Below are 13,870 nucleotides of genomic sequence, written 5' to 3' on the forward strand. Positions count from 1 at the left end.
GAATTTGAGATCTGACATACATACATTTGTTTTGGGTGTATGTTACTGTATCTTCACAATGACATCTGATCATGACGTAATTGTAAATGAATTTACAAGTTGGTGTTGAAGGGGATCTGTTGAACTTTGGTTTTTATGTTAGTTTATGTTAGCGGAACGCCTTTTTCAAACTCGGTGAGGGGACTGATGCAAAGAATCCAACCTGAGACCTTCACACAAGAAATCCACGGTATGGCAGCATTAAATAAATTATCCACAGACTTGTACAGGCAACTGAGAGAGACGGGAAAGTCTCATTTTTCATGTCACAATGTCACAGTCCGCTCACATATGACCAATAAAAAAGTGATTAATGCACAATTGCTTCAAATTGTTTGCGATGCCCTTCTAATAAGCTTTCCTCAGATGTACTCCTGCTCTCTTAGAAAGAATAACCTGTAGCTTTTCCCGCAGTTGGCTGTAGATAATGCTAAGATGCTATCTAGGATGCGTAGATAGCAAACTGTATAGATTTCAAATTAGACCCGACCACCTCCAGATGTGCTCCGGTCCCTCGAAGCGCTCCCACTGCAATGCACTCTGCGCTTTTACAGCCGCATTAAGGGGCTTTTCTCTCTCCATATTGCAGGTTTTAACTACACTTCCCATACTGCAACTTGAAAGCATCTTTTTAATAGGACCTCCCAGCCTTATAAAACAGCCTGTTTTTCAGATGCCACAACCCCATTTTTTTAAGCCTTTGTAAGGCTTTCTATTAAAAAAATGTATAGACTCCAAGTCTAAGACAACAATGATGACACCATTAGGGGTTAACTCAGCTCAAGAAAACTTGAGACCCTCCCGACTATTGTACTATATAACAGCTTGAGTGGTATTAGTAAAGTGTCCTTCATGCATAAAAAATAGTGGGGTGACCTTTAAATCTATACCCACTTCCATGAATTAGCAACTAATGTCCTTGTAGTCAGTGTTGCAGGCTGGAGTAGCAGTAATTTGTTGTGTCAACAAGCCGGACACATTAAGTATCCATATATATAATCTATGAAAACGCAACCACACTCTCTCGTGTTTGGCATTTAGTTGATTATGAATTTACATATGTGATATTACTATCTGAGCATCTGAGTATGTGAAAGCCTTTGCAAAGACATACCGTGGGTCTTCCCCACACATCCCACACACACATTCACAGGAAGCAAACAAAATGTAATATCTAAATTAAATATCCGGAGCTTTAAACTAAAAAAAAAAAAAAAAAAAAGCAACACGCAACTTATTTTAGGGAGAAGATTAAGAAGTGTCCTCATCAACCTTGAGCAGCTTAACCCCTTCACCCTGACAGTCTGGCTCGCCGTCTCATGGCTACTCATTATGTGGAAAGAAATTGCCTTATAATGTTTTGTTGACTCAACTACCTAGTCGAAGCTACCGCGTGTGCACCAAGGAGATAATTACTGAAAATTACAGAGGAACATGGAGATGTGGCTGTGTTTATGCCTGCGAGCCTTGTGGGCTGCCAGACTCACAAATTATTCATGTTGTGGTATCTTCTCGTTTTTTTTTTCCTGCGAGGTGAGCGGCGACGAGGAGTGTGCCTATCAAAAGCGGTTTTGTCTCGCTTTTTCTTTCTTAAAGTATCTTTTCCTTGTTGTGAAAAGCAACAGAGTGACAGAGCAGGTGAAACGTCTTTTTATTTTTTCTGTCTTCTCATCTTCAACCGCGGCTTCTCAGTCGTCTCAAGCCAAACTCCCGGTTGTCTATCACTGTGGTTCGCTCTTGCCGTTTTTAATTGTTTGGTGAGAAGGGGAGTGAAAAGGGCAGTGTGGCTGTCTATCAAAGGTGAACACATGATTCATAAAGGACTCTGGGGTGCTGTGTGTGATAAAATATTTATCCTGAGCGACGTTACCAAAACAAACAATAAGAGGGCTTGTTCCTCCTTATGGCATTCAGGAAAAAGCTATGTAATTGTATGAGATAGCAAAAAGCAATTATAATTCTATCATTTGGGAAGGGTTCCCTTCTGCAGCTGGTGCTAGTGTGTCGTTTATCCAGGTCGATCCATGTGGACGCACAATCAGCTTTTACCATGTGGATATTTTAGGAAGAGTGTTACTTTCTTGACAAGTGCATTTTTGGTTATTTGCTCTTTTTCCAGGTATAAATAACCCCCCAAAACCCAAGTGTTGATGTCCTTTTTGTTTAAAAAATACAAAAATGTACAATTGAAGAGTGAGGCGTTTTTCTTGTTCATGGTCCAAAAGGGATGAGTGGTATTTAAAAAAAAAAAAAAAAGTCATTTTATATTTCATATAACAAAACATAAGATCACTGTAGAAATGAAATTAAAAAATGCCTGCCTCATTAATATTCTGAGACCAGTAGTGGCCAGTTACTATGGAGGACTGATTCAGTGCACGCAGGAAAGTAAATACAATAGGGCATACATGCCAATGGTAAATAATTCAGAAATACATGCAGAAAAAAAAACTTAATAGATAAATTCATTAAAAATAAATTCAAATTAATAAATAAAATGAAAAATGAAATGGGAAAGTAAATAAATAATTGAAGTACAAAGGTAGATTAACAAAGAGAAATTAAAGCAGAAATAACTATTTATCATTTTATAAATGAATTAATGACAATACATAAATTGATTTTCATTCATTTTAATGTGGATTCGTATTTTACCTATTGAGCGATTTATTTCACTCTTAAAGTGTTTCTCATATTTTGGCGGGTTTAATTCTCCATAATTTATAAGACAAGAGTGTCAAAGGTAGGATTGCAAGTGTGCCACCTGTTGCTTGATGAATAAAGTGGAATTCGACTTCTGATCCACTCTCTTCGTGTTGTTACAGTGGCAGAGCTTGTAGCGGTCAAAAAAGGACAAAAGATAATTACACTTCATCATTAAGTGGGTGATTTTACCAAATAAGTTTTAATAAAACTGTCTAGCACACTGGAAATCCTACATGTGTGGCTCCTCTCTTGAAAACGACTGCATCTGGTCTCAGAAATGCAAAATGCATCTTTTTTTTCACTTTTGCACTTATATACACTGTACTTAAGACAATATGAAAATCCAAACTTTTAAAAAAATTTTACTCATCCCATTTAGATAATGAGAGAGAAAGATATTGTATCTGTTTTCAAATATTAGTATTATTGTATTGTATTTTAAAATCAAAATCAAAACCACCACTTGTTTTTTCGCTTTTTAATACTTGATTCTGAAGAGAAAATCAAATATCCAAAAAATACACAAGTTTGTCCTCCGGTCCTTTTTGTTCTAAACAGATAACTGTAATGCACATCGACTTCAGGCGGATTTTTTCAAGGAGACTATTTCGGATTGGGATCTGTGATCTTTACTGTGGGCAGTTCAGTGGTTCAAATTTGGCTGACATCAATAGGAACCAGTCTACTGTAATGCATAAGCATGTCAGTGTTCTGTGTGTACATGTGTTTTGTTACTTGTGTCTCTCCAGGTATAATGACCAACACTGTTTGATTCCTGGCTTGCTGTTATTTTCTGCACTTTCAATTTAAATCCTTGTATAGGGGATTCCATACTGTATGTGCATATAGTGTGTGTGTGTGTGTGTGTGTGTGTGTGTGTGTGTGTGTGTGTGTGTGTGTGTGTGTGTGTGTGTGTGTGTGTGTGTGTCAGAGGGATGTAGTGATTCATGTGACAGGGGCCAGAAATGTACTCCTCAGGACTGATAAATGGCCATCAATGTGCCAGCACCCCACTTCCTCTTGCCTTCAACCATAGTCATTTGGTTTGTGCAGTCCGTAGTGTGTGTGTGTGTGTGTGTGTGTGTGTGTGTGTGTGTGTGTGTGTGTGTGTGTGTGTGTGTGTGTGTGTGTGTCTGCATATCCATGTGTGGCAAGATGTTATTACTGTATATACTAAAGCACAAAGGACTGAATTGAACATAGACTATAAATAAAAGGGACATGACTGTGGGGAGAAATAAGTGTTTTTCATCATCTGATTTGAAAATTGGATGGAGAGCATTTAACCATCGAAGGGATATAAAGTACTTTAAAAAAAAGCTTGTAATTAGACTGCATCTGCTGTCAGTTCACTGAAAGAAAATGTTTAAATGGAAACCAGATAACTACATTTACGTCCTCTGTCGGTTGGATTCTGTTTTTCATATTTTACACACAACGTTTGCAATCACGTTATAATGGGATTGTTCTTCACGTCAACACATGCAACTTCGTAATGCGGACGCATGCTTGCGTGACATTGTGTTATCTGTAATTTCATGACGGCAATTTGCAAGATCCACTCACCGTGTCCACTCGGAGTTTGGCTGAGAAAAGTGGGATCAATTTAAAGCAAAATGTATGCTAAGCAGTCATAAATCACAGGCAATATTATATATTAAAACACCACACTGGCACGCTGTGACTCGAATCATACAATTCATCTCAATCATCTGGCGTTTCACTTTGAGCCTCCGATGTAAAGGTAGCAGGTTGGCGTTGGAGAGGCAGCGAGGGAATCGGTAGAAGCAGAGGTGGGCGGGGGCTGTGGGATGAGACTCGCATCTGCATATCAAAGCTGGCACGAAGGGAGCGTGGAGAAAATGAGGAGAGTAAAAACTGTAACATATCGCCATCAATACATGTGTGCCGAGTGTGAAGTGGAATCTTATGGGAGCGAGTCAATCAGAAGACAAAGCTATTGTTCTTTTGACAAAGGACACGAGAGGATTTGAGAGGCACAATGAGCACTTTGGTGAGATGACATGCAGTAATACACATGTTTAATTAGAGGCACAGGGAGTCAAGTATAATACTCCTGTGTGCTTGGCTTGTCTGACTAAGAATGGGGAATCGCTCAAGACTTTCCAAATGTTAACTGGAGTAAAGTTGATCAAGCCCATAATAGGGGAACACCTTGCTGGAGCGTACTATCCAAAATCCTTACAAGGAAAGAGTAAACAAAGCTGATTTTTTTGGTCTTCAGTTCAATCGAGGTTTCAGAGAATAACTTCTTTCTTTCTTTACTTCAACCCTCCAGTCGCTGCTCAGCTACATACGGATAAGTCGGTTTGCATTAATTCCTTTTTGCGCTACGTTGCAGGAGCCCTCTGCACCCGGAGACACATGTGTTATTTATCTGAAAAGGCACACCATTCAGCAAGTGCACTTTGCCTGTCATCTGTGTGTAATCAGTCACGTGTGCCACTAACTGCTTGGGAACGTGATAAGTGCAGCTGAGAATGCATCTTGCAGTTAGCATGGAAATGTTTTCGGGCTTCCGGGAACAGGTGCAAATTGAACAGGTGTAATAAAATGACGGTTGAGGTGGGGGAGTCTAGCTGGACTGCATTTTTCTGAGAAAATCTCTCGGCAAACAAGGTGTAAGTGCACCACAAAGAGAAAACGCTTTATGCTGTGGTTATGCGGTCATTACGCTTCAACCTGGAGCGCAGTAAGAGGAGATAGTGCCTTTGCGATAAAAGGTTTACCGAGTAAGTTCCTTGAGATTACCTTAAGATTGTTGGGTAGAGTTCAACTTTTAAAAATCTTGCTATGAAGGTTATAAATGCTGTTACAGTTTCATGCAAAGTCTAACAGACAAATAAATGCTCTCAGACAGAGCTGTATTCCAGCTAAAGTAAATCTCTTGATCTTTGTTGTGCACAATCGGAGCATTTTTATCTACGCTCTTGATCAGTGACCTCGGACAAATCCAACCACTGCCAAACGGTAGTGGCACTGCCATAAAGAATATACTTGGTCTGCAACAGTGTTTTAGTGGGTGGCGATACATTTCAAGTGGCAACCACGTGAAATCCAGGACCCAAGGTTTGCATTGTAATGAAAAGGTAAAGGTTGTAGTTTTTGATCATCTTTGTTTATCATTGCCATGTACATGTTCTGGACTGTGTATCATGCAGCAGAGGGAGAAGCAAGTTGGCAAAGGATGGAGATATACTTGCTGTTGAACCAAAACATGTTTCCCTGGACAAAGAGCTGTGTGGTGAACATACTTCAGTATATACTAACACATGTTCTTGGAGGATTCCAGCAGATGGCTTGCCGTCACTTTGACTACAGACTCCTGACCCTGTCTCATCCCCATACTAGCGCTACACCGCTCCTACCATTCATGTTTCTATTGCATGTTGCGTCAGCATAGTGGTAGTCTCTGAGGATGTGCACGACCAACGCTCCATACGGCACAGGGTACGCGCGCTAGTTCTTATGCGTACCTGAACGCCTTGTTGAAGGCAAGTTTATCTGAAATATAATGCACTTCTGAATTTTTCCCCACTGTTTTTACTTGATATATATTTCATTATTTTTTGGTGACAACTTTTTCACGTTGAAAACAGCTGGAGCCCAAACATATCAGTGAATAAACGCTTCAATAAACTAAACAGATCTGGGACAGATTTTCCCCAAGCGGCCATGCACTCTATGTACTTTACCCCTTATGAAGATTCTCAGATCTTTCATTGCTTGTCTAGTGCATCTCAGGAGCTGCCGAGGTGTTTGACTGGTTTAAACCTGTCGTGTGTATTACCCCACCGCAGCCCTGCTGGCTTGTGAGCAAATCCCTTTACTGGCCATAGTTTGATGTAACCCAGTGTGTAGAGTCTCGAGGCAAGAGACCCACTGTGCTCTCCACTGCTTCGGGGCGAATGGATCAAGACTGTCTGCTTCCCTTGGTTTTAAAAATCCTCAACCTGTGCCTTTGTTTTATCTGTCAAACTGTGCCATGTCTGGTGCATTAAAGGGTCGTCCCCAAGTGGTTTAGCTTTGGGAACATGGGGGTCTTAGTCCATAAAAAGGCCGTGGATGTGTCAGTCATACCTACAAAAACTCTTACGATGGATTTCAAACTCCCTTTAGCTCGTAGCTCTTTAGGTGATCGAAGTTGGTAATCCCCCTCTAAATACTACAGCTCTTTATTTAAGTCACAGCCCTGACATGTCTTCCCTAACAATGCAGGGTTCCCATGCACAACCGATGAAAACACTAGTCAGATATGTGGCTGATAAGCAGTTAAAATCTAATGCATGAAAAAACACATTCATACCAGTGTTCTTTTCTTATGCAAATAACACTGAAATTTACAGTATGAGAGTGATTATCAGCCGTCTTTTAACAACAACTTGCAGCAGCCAGATGCCTCCTACGTGGGTAGTTTCGGGCGCCCACAAAGACATCGTCAAGGACAGACAAAGACACAATTGTGGACTGTTCAATCTCAAATAAATGTGACTGAATGTCATTTGGAACGACTTCATCTGAAAGATGGAGATTGAGAATAAAATAACATTGAGGCAGAAGTGCCTTTTCATACACATTTCATACACCACGCTGTGGATTATGAATGTTCAATGCTGACGACTCTAAGAAATATGTGGAATTACAGACTGTTATTTCTGAGAAAGGACTGCACAAAGGCAGCTTTCAAATGGATTCAAAGAGCAATCTTACATCACTCGCATTAAATTTTGTGTCGCTTCTTTGATTTGAAAATGTGGACTTCCTCGTGACAAAGGTGTTGGTGCAGCACTGTAGAAAAAGAAGCACATGCACCAATCGCCTTAGTGGGAGATCTCTATAGTGTTTAATTTAATTACACCCACATGAAAAAGAACTCTGAGCATCCCAAATGATTTTATGTTCATTAATGCAAATAATTTCAGGGAAAAAAAACAATGTACTTTTTCTCTCATGAATGCCATGAATGTTCTCTCCCAGTGTGCTAAGTAAGCTACAGGAATCAGAATGATACACCACCCTCAGGACCTGGACGGATCATGTGGCTGTGTTTAACCAAGCGAGACCATTGTGACCTATAGGGCAGAACAGATGAAAAGCATTTCATGGTTACTAGATAAGTGGTCGATGAATTGTTCATGTGTGTGTTTGTGTGTGTGTGTTTGTGTGTGTGTGCGTGTGTTTGAGTGAGTAAATAAAAGGCCAGCACAGAGAAATAGATAGAATAGCACAGATATAGGCTGTTTTTCTGTTTGTACTGTATTTGTGCATAGATAGACCCCCATCATCTCTCTGTGATTACAGGAGCATTTCACCACAAACAGCATGTGACTTATCAGAGTGAGCCAGGTTTTTCGGAGGGCTGACAGTTTAGGGAGAACTGCCATGGGATAAGTCTCAATCCTCACTCAGCCACCAGTCTCTCATCCCCCCCCCCCCTCTCTGACACACACACACGCACACACACACACATCTGTGCAAACACAGATGCGGCAACAAGACGGCAAAACCCTGACTGTTGGTTTTCAGAGCTGCTCCTCTGAGATCTCAAGCCTGTCTATCTCTCCCGCAAACCCCCGACTGATAAAAGGCGACCGCTGCTCCCGATGATGCGTCTTCGGAGACGCCGAAAAAAATCTTTAACGGTTGAGGGGCAGAACAGGTCTCAAAGCGAGGTTGTTAGTGTACTATACACCAACAGATGGGCATAATGAAACAAAGCTTCTCGAAAAAGAGAGAAAAGAACAGAAAGAAAAAAGGATTTGCAACATAAGATTCTGAATACAACGTTTAAAGAAAAGGTATAAGAAAATATGCTTTTCATTCTTGATTCAAATCATTTCTGAATTTGTGCAAGTGTAAGTGCAAACGTGTGTGATGGTACGCTATTTACCGGAAGGTCATTTGGAATATCTGTCCCAAGTTGACTTGCTGGGTTTTGTTGTTGTATCCATGCAGCATCTCACCAAACAGGGTGTCATTGAAGTGGACATCATGCCTCGGGCATTTTGGCCCCTCACAGTTGTCTGACTGCAGGAGGCAGGAGCGGCCATCTCCTGCCAGTTTGTACTCCTGCACACACCTGGCATGGAGAAAACAGCAGTCAATATAATGTATAATATATATATATATATATATATACATATATATATATATATATATATATATATATATATATATATATATATATACACACACATATTACACATATCTCAGCCCTCCTCTATGCCATTTCTGTCATTAGTCTGCCACTGTTAATTTCATTACCAAAAAAGGTTTGTCAACAATCTTTTTGTCACTACTTAATATGAGACAATAAGGAGCTAAAATAGACCTCTGATAATAAAAGCAACAACAAAATGTTTTTTTTTATTCATTGATGAGACGAGGCGGGACTAAATTGTTCATGGTGGGCGATCAGACGTTCCAAAAAAAATGAATGACTTTTTCCAACAATTGCGTCTCGTCTGCCCGTCAAACCATGAACAATGCAGCCCTGTCATTGATTGACGTGTGCAGATTCCCAGAATCCCAGGTGAGGCTGTCCCAAACTGACAGCGAGTAAGTGACAACAACATGATGGCTGTTGGGCAGCAGACAGGACTAGATCTATGGACACATTTTGGCAAAAAAGGAAAACAAAATGCAGTCAGAGACCACCTGCGGCTGCAGGTTAAGTGGGACGAATACAAACAAGCTGAAGACACAACCTGAAATCGTTCCATGCTGCTACTCATGCCAGTGTGTAGTGAACTCTATGATGTTAAAGGTGCACTATGTTGGGTTTTTGTGAAGACACTTCAATCAGAAGAGAAAAATCATCACCTTTCAGCTTTACTTTGTTTATATTTACAGGACCCTTCTGAGAAGCCACCTTCTCGTAACCTCAACCAACATTATGGGGACCTTATTACCAATTGAGGACCACTGGTATATTTAGATACAGAAATATTCCTGAGTTTGTGTTATTGCCTTGTTAATGTTGCAAATGTTTTCTTTCTCAGTTGGAATTTCTTTTCCAAAGTTACATGGTGCGCATTGAAGTCAGTGTAACTGGGAAGTTGTCTGTGTCAACTTGAGGTAAATTTGAGAGCAAACCGTGCTGGCTCGGCCTGACTTCTCGCTAAAAATCTTTCTGTTTGCCCTCCTGAAATAATACATGAGTGAGCCCAGCGTTGAGGATAAAGTTGTCTAAACGTATCAGCTAACATCAGTTGGCCTGTGAGTGAAACATGCAAGGCTTTACGATCAACAATAACTTGCCCGTGATAATTTTGATTATCACTTGACCAAAACATTTTTAGTCAATTAAAACTAGACTAAAAGTTTGAAGGATAAATATACTAAAAATCAAATATGCATTTCATCTAAAGACTACACCTAAAACAACAGCTGTCAGAATTCATACCAGCATTGTAAAACTAACAACTCAAGGTTTGTAGTTTAAAATTCATTTCTTTTTTTACACAATCTTGCTCTTACTTTTGTAGCTTTGGCCAATGTGCATTAGAGAGGCAGTTCACTTGTCATTATTGAGATTGTGGACACGAGCGCCCTGCTGGAAACAGATACCAGTGGTGCGGAATTCAGCAGACCGTTCAGTCTGTCACAATTATCCTATCTCCTTTATCTATCTGAACAATCCTCCCTGACTGAGAGGGTTGCTATCTGCTGCAGTTGGCTGGCATTGAGGTTCGGGCTCATGCGGCTGATCAGGTCTCAGCGCCTCAGTGGGAAGGAGGACACTGGCATTGTTGGCACTGCTGTTCTGAAAATTGAGCAGACCTGGTGGGGCAGTGTGGCATGAAGGCGAAATCATTTCCTTTCTGCACACGGACTGTTTACTGTACCGCAGAACAAGGCCAGCCATAACAGACTACAGTATGCTGTATTAATGTCATCTATTTATTTTTCAGGGCGTCCAGTTTTTTACAGATATTTGCAAACCCCGAACAGGAGTAATCAATCAAAAGAAGAATCGATTATCGTCGGTATGCTCAAGTTGCCGGATGCTCCATTTCGATAAGTATATTAATAGTTTCTTTGCATCTGTCCACAATCTCGGTTATATTGACCAACTTACAGCATGGTATGCTTAAATTTACTAGATCAGCATCTCACCAGATCAGTATCCAACTCTGCCAAGCTCTTTGACATTTTTTTTTTTTTTTGTTTTACACTACAGCCTTGAAGCAGAAATACCCACTGTCACCACGACTGCCTCAGTTGTTTTTATTTTACCCTATGTCCCTCACTGTCTCCAGACACTCGCTTCCCCTGAGCATTTATTAGAAACACTCCAGATTCGCCAGCCTCCATCCATTCGCCAGATGCCCCTGAGACCACAGGCGGCATAAATTGTGGACGGAGTGTCCGAGTCTGAAAAGTAAAGCCAGTGCAGCAGTGCCTTCTATTCCAATGGCGAGCACAGGGGGTCGACTCCACTGGATGCCAAAAAGAAAAGTGACGGTATGTAAGCGCATGAGAAAAAGAGCCAACTTCACACTTCAAACAGTGCCATCCCTGATAACCTCTGAATCTCAGTTTCTCCGGTTTGGACTTGCTACCCATTGCGAGTGAGCCTGCGTATGATCATTTTCACATTCAAATCACTGAACTGTTGCGGCCCTCTTCCCTGCTGCGTCGCACACACCTGCCTGACACCCGCGAAGACGACAGATGTTAGAAGGAAAAAAACAAAGTGTGTTTGCCGCGGTTAGGAACAAGCAGGCGGTGCAGATGGCACGTATGAAGACGACGCCTGCTCCTTGATTTCTGCTGTGAAACACTGCTGACAGACATGACACAACAAGCCTGAAACATTTGATCCATCCGTGGTGAATCGGGGGGTAAAAGATAGTGTCAAGTTTTACTGATGATTAACACAACGTAGTTCTGCGAAGGGTGCTCAAAAAGCTTCCACAGTCCACACACAGTGCACCAGCTCAAACTAACGTGTGTGGGCAGCCATAGAGTGAATGTGCAGCGTAATGTACTGCAAGGACAGTCAGCATGGTCCAGGTTCCATGTTTAATCCCTGATGTCACGGTTTTGGGATTTAGTTGCTTCCTGTTTGATTTTTGAAGGTAATATCCTCGTTTTAATTTACACCCTTCTGCCTTTAGTTAATCAGTCCCTGTGTATTTGAGCCTGTGTTTTTCACTCAGTCTTTGTTGGTATCTCCGTATCCCTGATATCGTGTTTAGTCCTTTGGTTTGATCTTAGTTTGTTCTTACCTTTTAGTTCTTGGACTCTCTTTAACCTTGTTTTGTTCCCGTCCCTTTTGTTGCCAGTTTTTGGCCCCCTGCTCTTTGGTTGCCTGCATTTTGATATTTTGGATTAAAGCTTTGTCAACAAAGCTCGCCTTTAGCTTTTTCACATACCTGCCTGTGTCTTGTGTTTGGGTCCCTGACTCAGTGTTTAATTGCCTTTATTAAAAAGTTCAAGCTTCTGTGCAGTTAAATGGGATACCCTGGGTAATTACAGTTTTGTACTTTTCGGTACTTTTAATTTTCATTTCATGAATATTTGTTTCGAAATCCATTTTGCTTAGTTTCCTGTGCGGGCTTATTTGTTAACTTAATTTTTACATTTATTTTAAATATTTAGTCAGTTTAATAATAATTGCACGATTTAAACTATACACAGGCTTATATGAGAGAACTCATACCAGCGTACCATCAGAGTTGGGCTGAAAATACAGCAAAATTGTGAGTGGAGGAGTAGATAATATTGTAAAACATCTCTGGATAGGATACATTCAAATTAAACAATCGTTTTTGGTATCACTTCATTTCAGGGAACATACACATCAGCCATTATGTAGTTGCTTATCAGCATGCATATTACTATCATATGGGCTTTCTACTAGTCATATTAAAGCACGTATTAATGCCTTTATTCTACCTGACTACATTCTACAAGTACTTGGTCTCTAAAATAAGAGTTTCCTCTCAAGTATCACCTTACTACTGCTTATTGATAGTACGTAAATGAATTCAAATCTTAATGCGCTTTGCTCATGGGCCTTTTACGGTGGTAGTCGCACAGGAATAGTCATTCTCCCTTAATATCACTACATTAATATGGTCTATTCTTATATAACCGTGTTCAAATAAGTCTTTTTCTAACTCAGAATATGTTCCCTCATTCTAAAGTGAGGTCCTTCTCATAACTAATTCAGAAGTAGAACCTGTGTGGGTTAATAAGTGTCAAACTACGGGTGAATTAGTTATGAGCAAGTCCTCAATTTAGGATGGAGAATAGTAAGTGCTTCGTAATGACCAATCTAGACTCGGTATGCTACTAATATGCATGCTAATAAGCAACGAGTTAATGGTAACTATGGGAGGGGTTATGATGCTTTTTAATATGTAATCTCGCACAGGTGTCTTTCCATCCAGATGTGATTTGGCGATAGCGAAGCTGTGCTGGTTATTTCCCATGTACGTATCTCATTTCCTTCATGCAAATTTTTGCCCGAGGAAATAAACTCTTATTTTAATATCACTCATGGAGCTTATTTCGCGAGGAAGCATTATTTCCTGCCCGCAGACACCCTTCAAATCTTTTAGCAGAGTTATTCTCACCCGCAAAACATGAGCACGTTGCTGGAACTGGGGTCATCTTCGAGGGGCACGAGCTGCTGGAGACACAGCTGTTCGCAGCCTCCATTGAAGCCATCCGTGCAGTCAATGCCCCTGGAGTAGTCATAGCAACCTGAGCCATCCTTCATTGGCCTCAGCCCCTCAGGACACTGCAAGAAAGGAGAGAGGGAGAGAGAGAGGGGAGGTGGTGTGAGAGAGATGAAGCGAGAGGGTGAGGAGGAAGGCATAAATTAGGGAGAGGGAAGAAGAGAAGTCAGGCGCAGAGGTCAGCATGTGCATTTTAATCAGGATCAGTCATTTCTGAGGAGGCAAAGATAGTAATATGGCAAAGATGAGAGTGGAAAAGTGGGCAGTGGGATTTTGAGAAAGACGGAGAGGGAGACTCAAAGAAAGAAGAGTGAAAGATGTAAATGATCTTGTTTGATAGGGTTCAGAAAACATGGAGGTCTTCGAGAAAATCAAAAGGGAGCAGGAGCATCAATTTCACTCTCGGAGCCTTG

The 13,870-nt window shown here is 40.9% G+C and overlaps 1 protein-coding gene across 5 annotated transcripts in view; it reads right to left on the reverse strand.

The window, feature by feature from the left end:
* Nucleotides 1-13,870, reverse strand: part of LOC119030205 (myosin light chain 4-like) — a 451,755-nt gene that overhangs the window by 83,597 nt on the left and 354,288 nt on the right. For all 5 annotated transcript variants that reach the window (XM_037117622.1, XM_037117621.1, XM_037117624.1 and 2 more), the window contains 2 exons: nt 13,353-13,519; nt 8,657-8,845 (listed from right to left, as the gene is read on the reverse strand). In XM_037117622.1, the coding sequence (XP_036973517.1) occupies nt 8,657-8,845; nt 13,353-13,519 (356 nt within the window). The remainder of the gene's footprint in view (nt 1-8,656; nt 8,846-13,352; nt 13,520-13,870) is intronic.

Source organism: Acanthopagrus latus, chromosome 12 (genome assembly GCF_904848185.1).
Source record: "Acanthopagrus latus isolate v.2019 chromosome 12, fAcaLat1.1, whole genome shotgun sequence".
Taxonomy (NCBI): Eukaryota; Metazoa; Chordata; class Actinopteri; order Spariformes; family Sparidae; genus Acanthopagrus; species Acanthopagrus latus.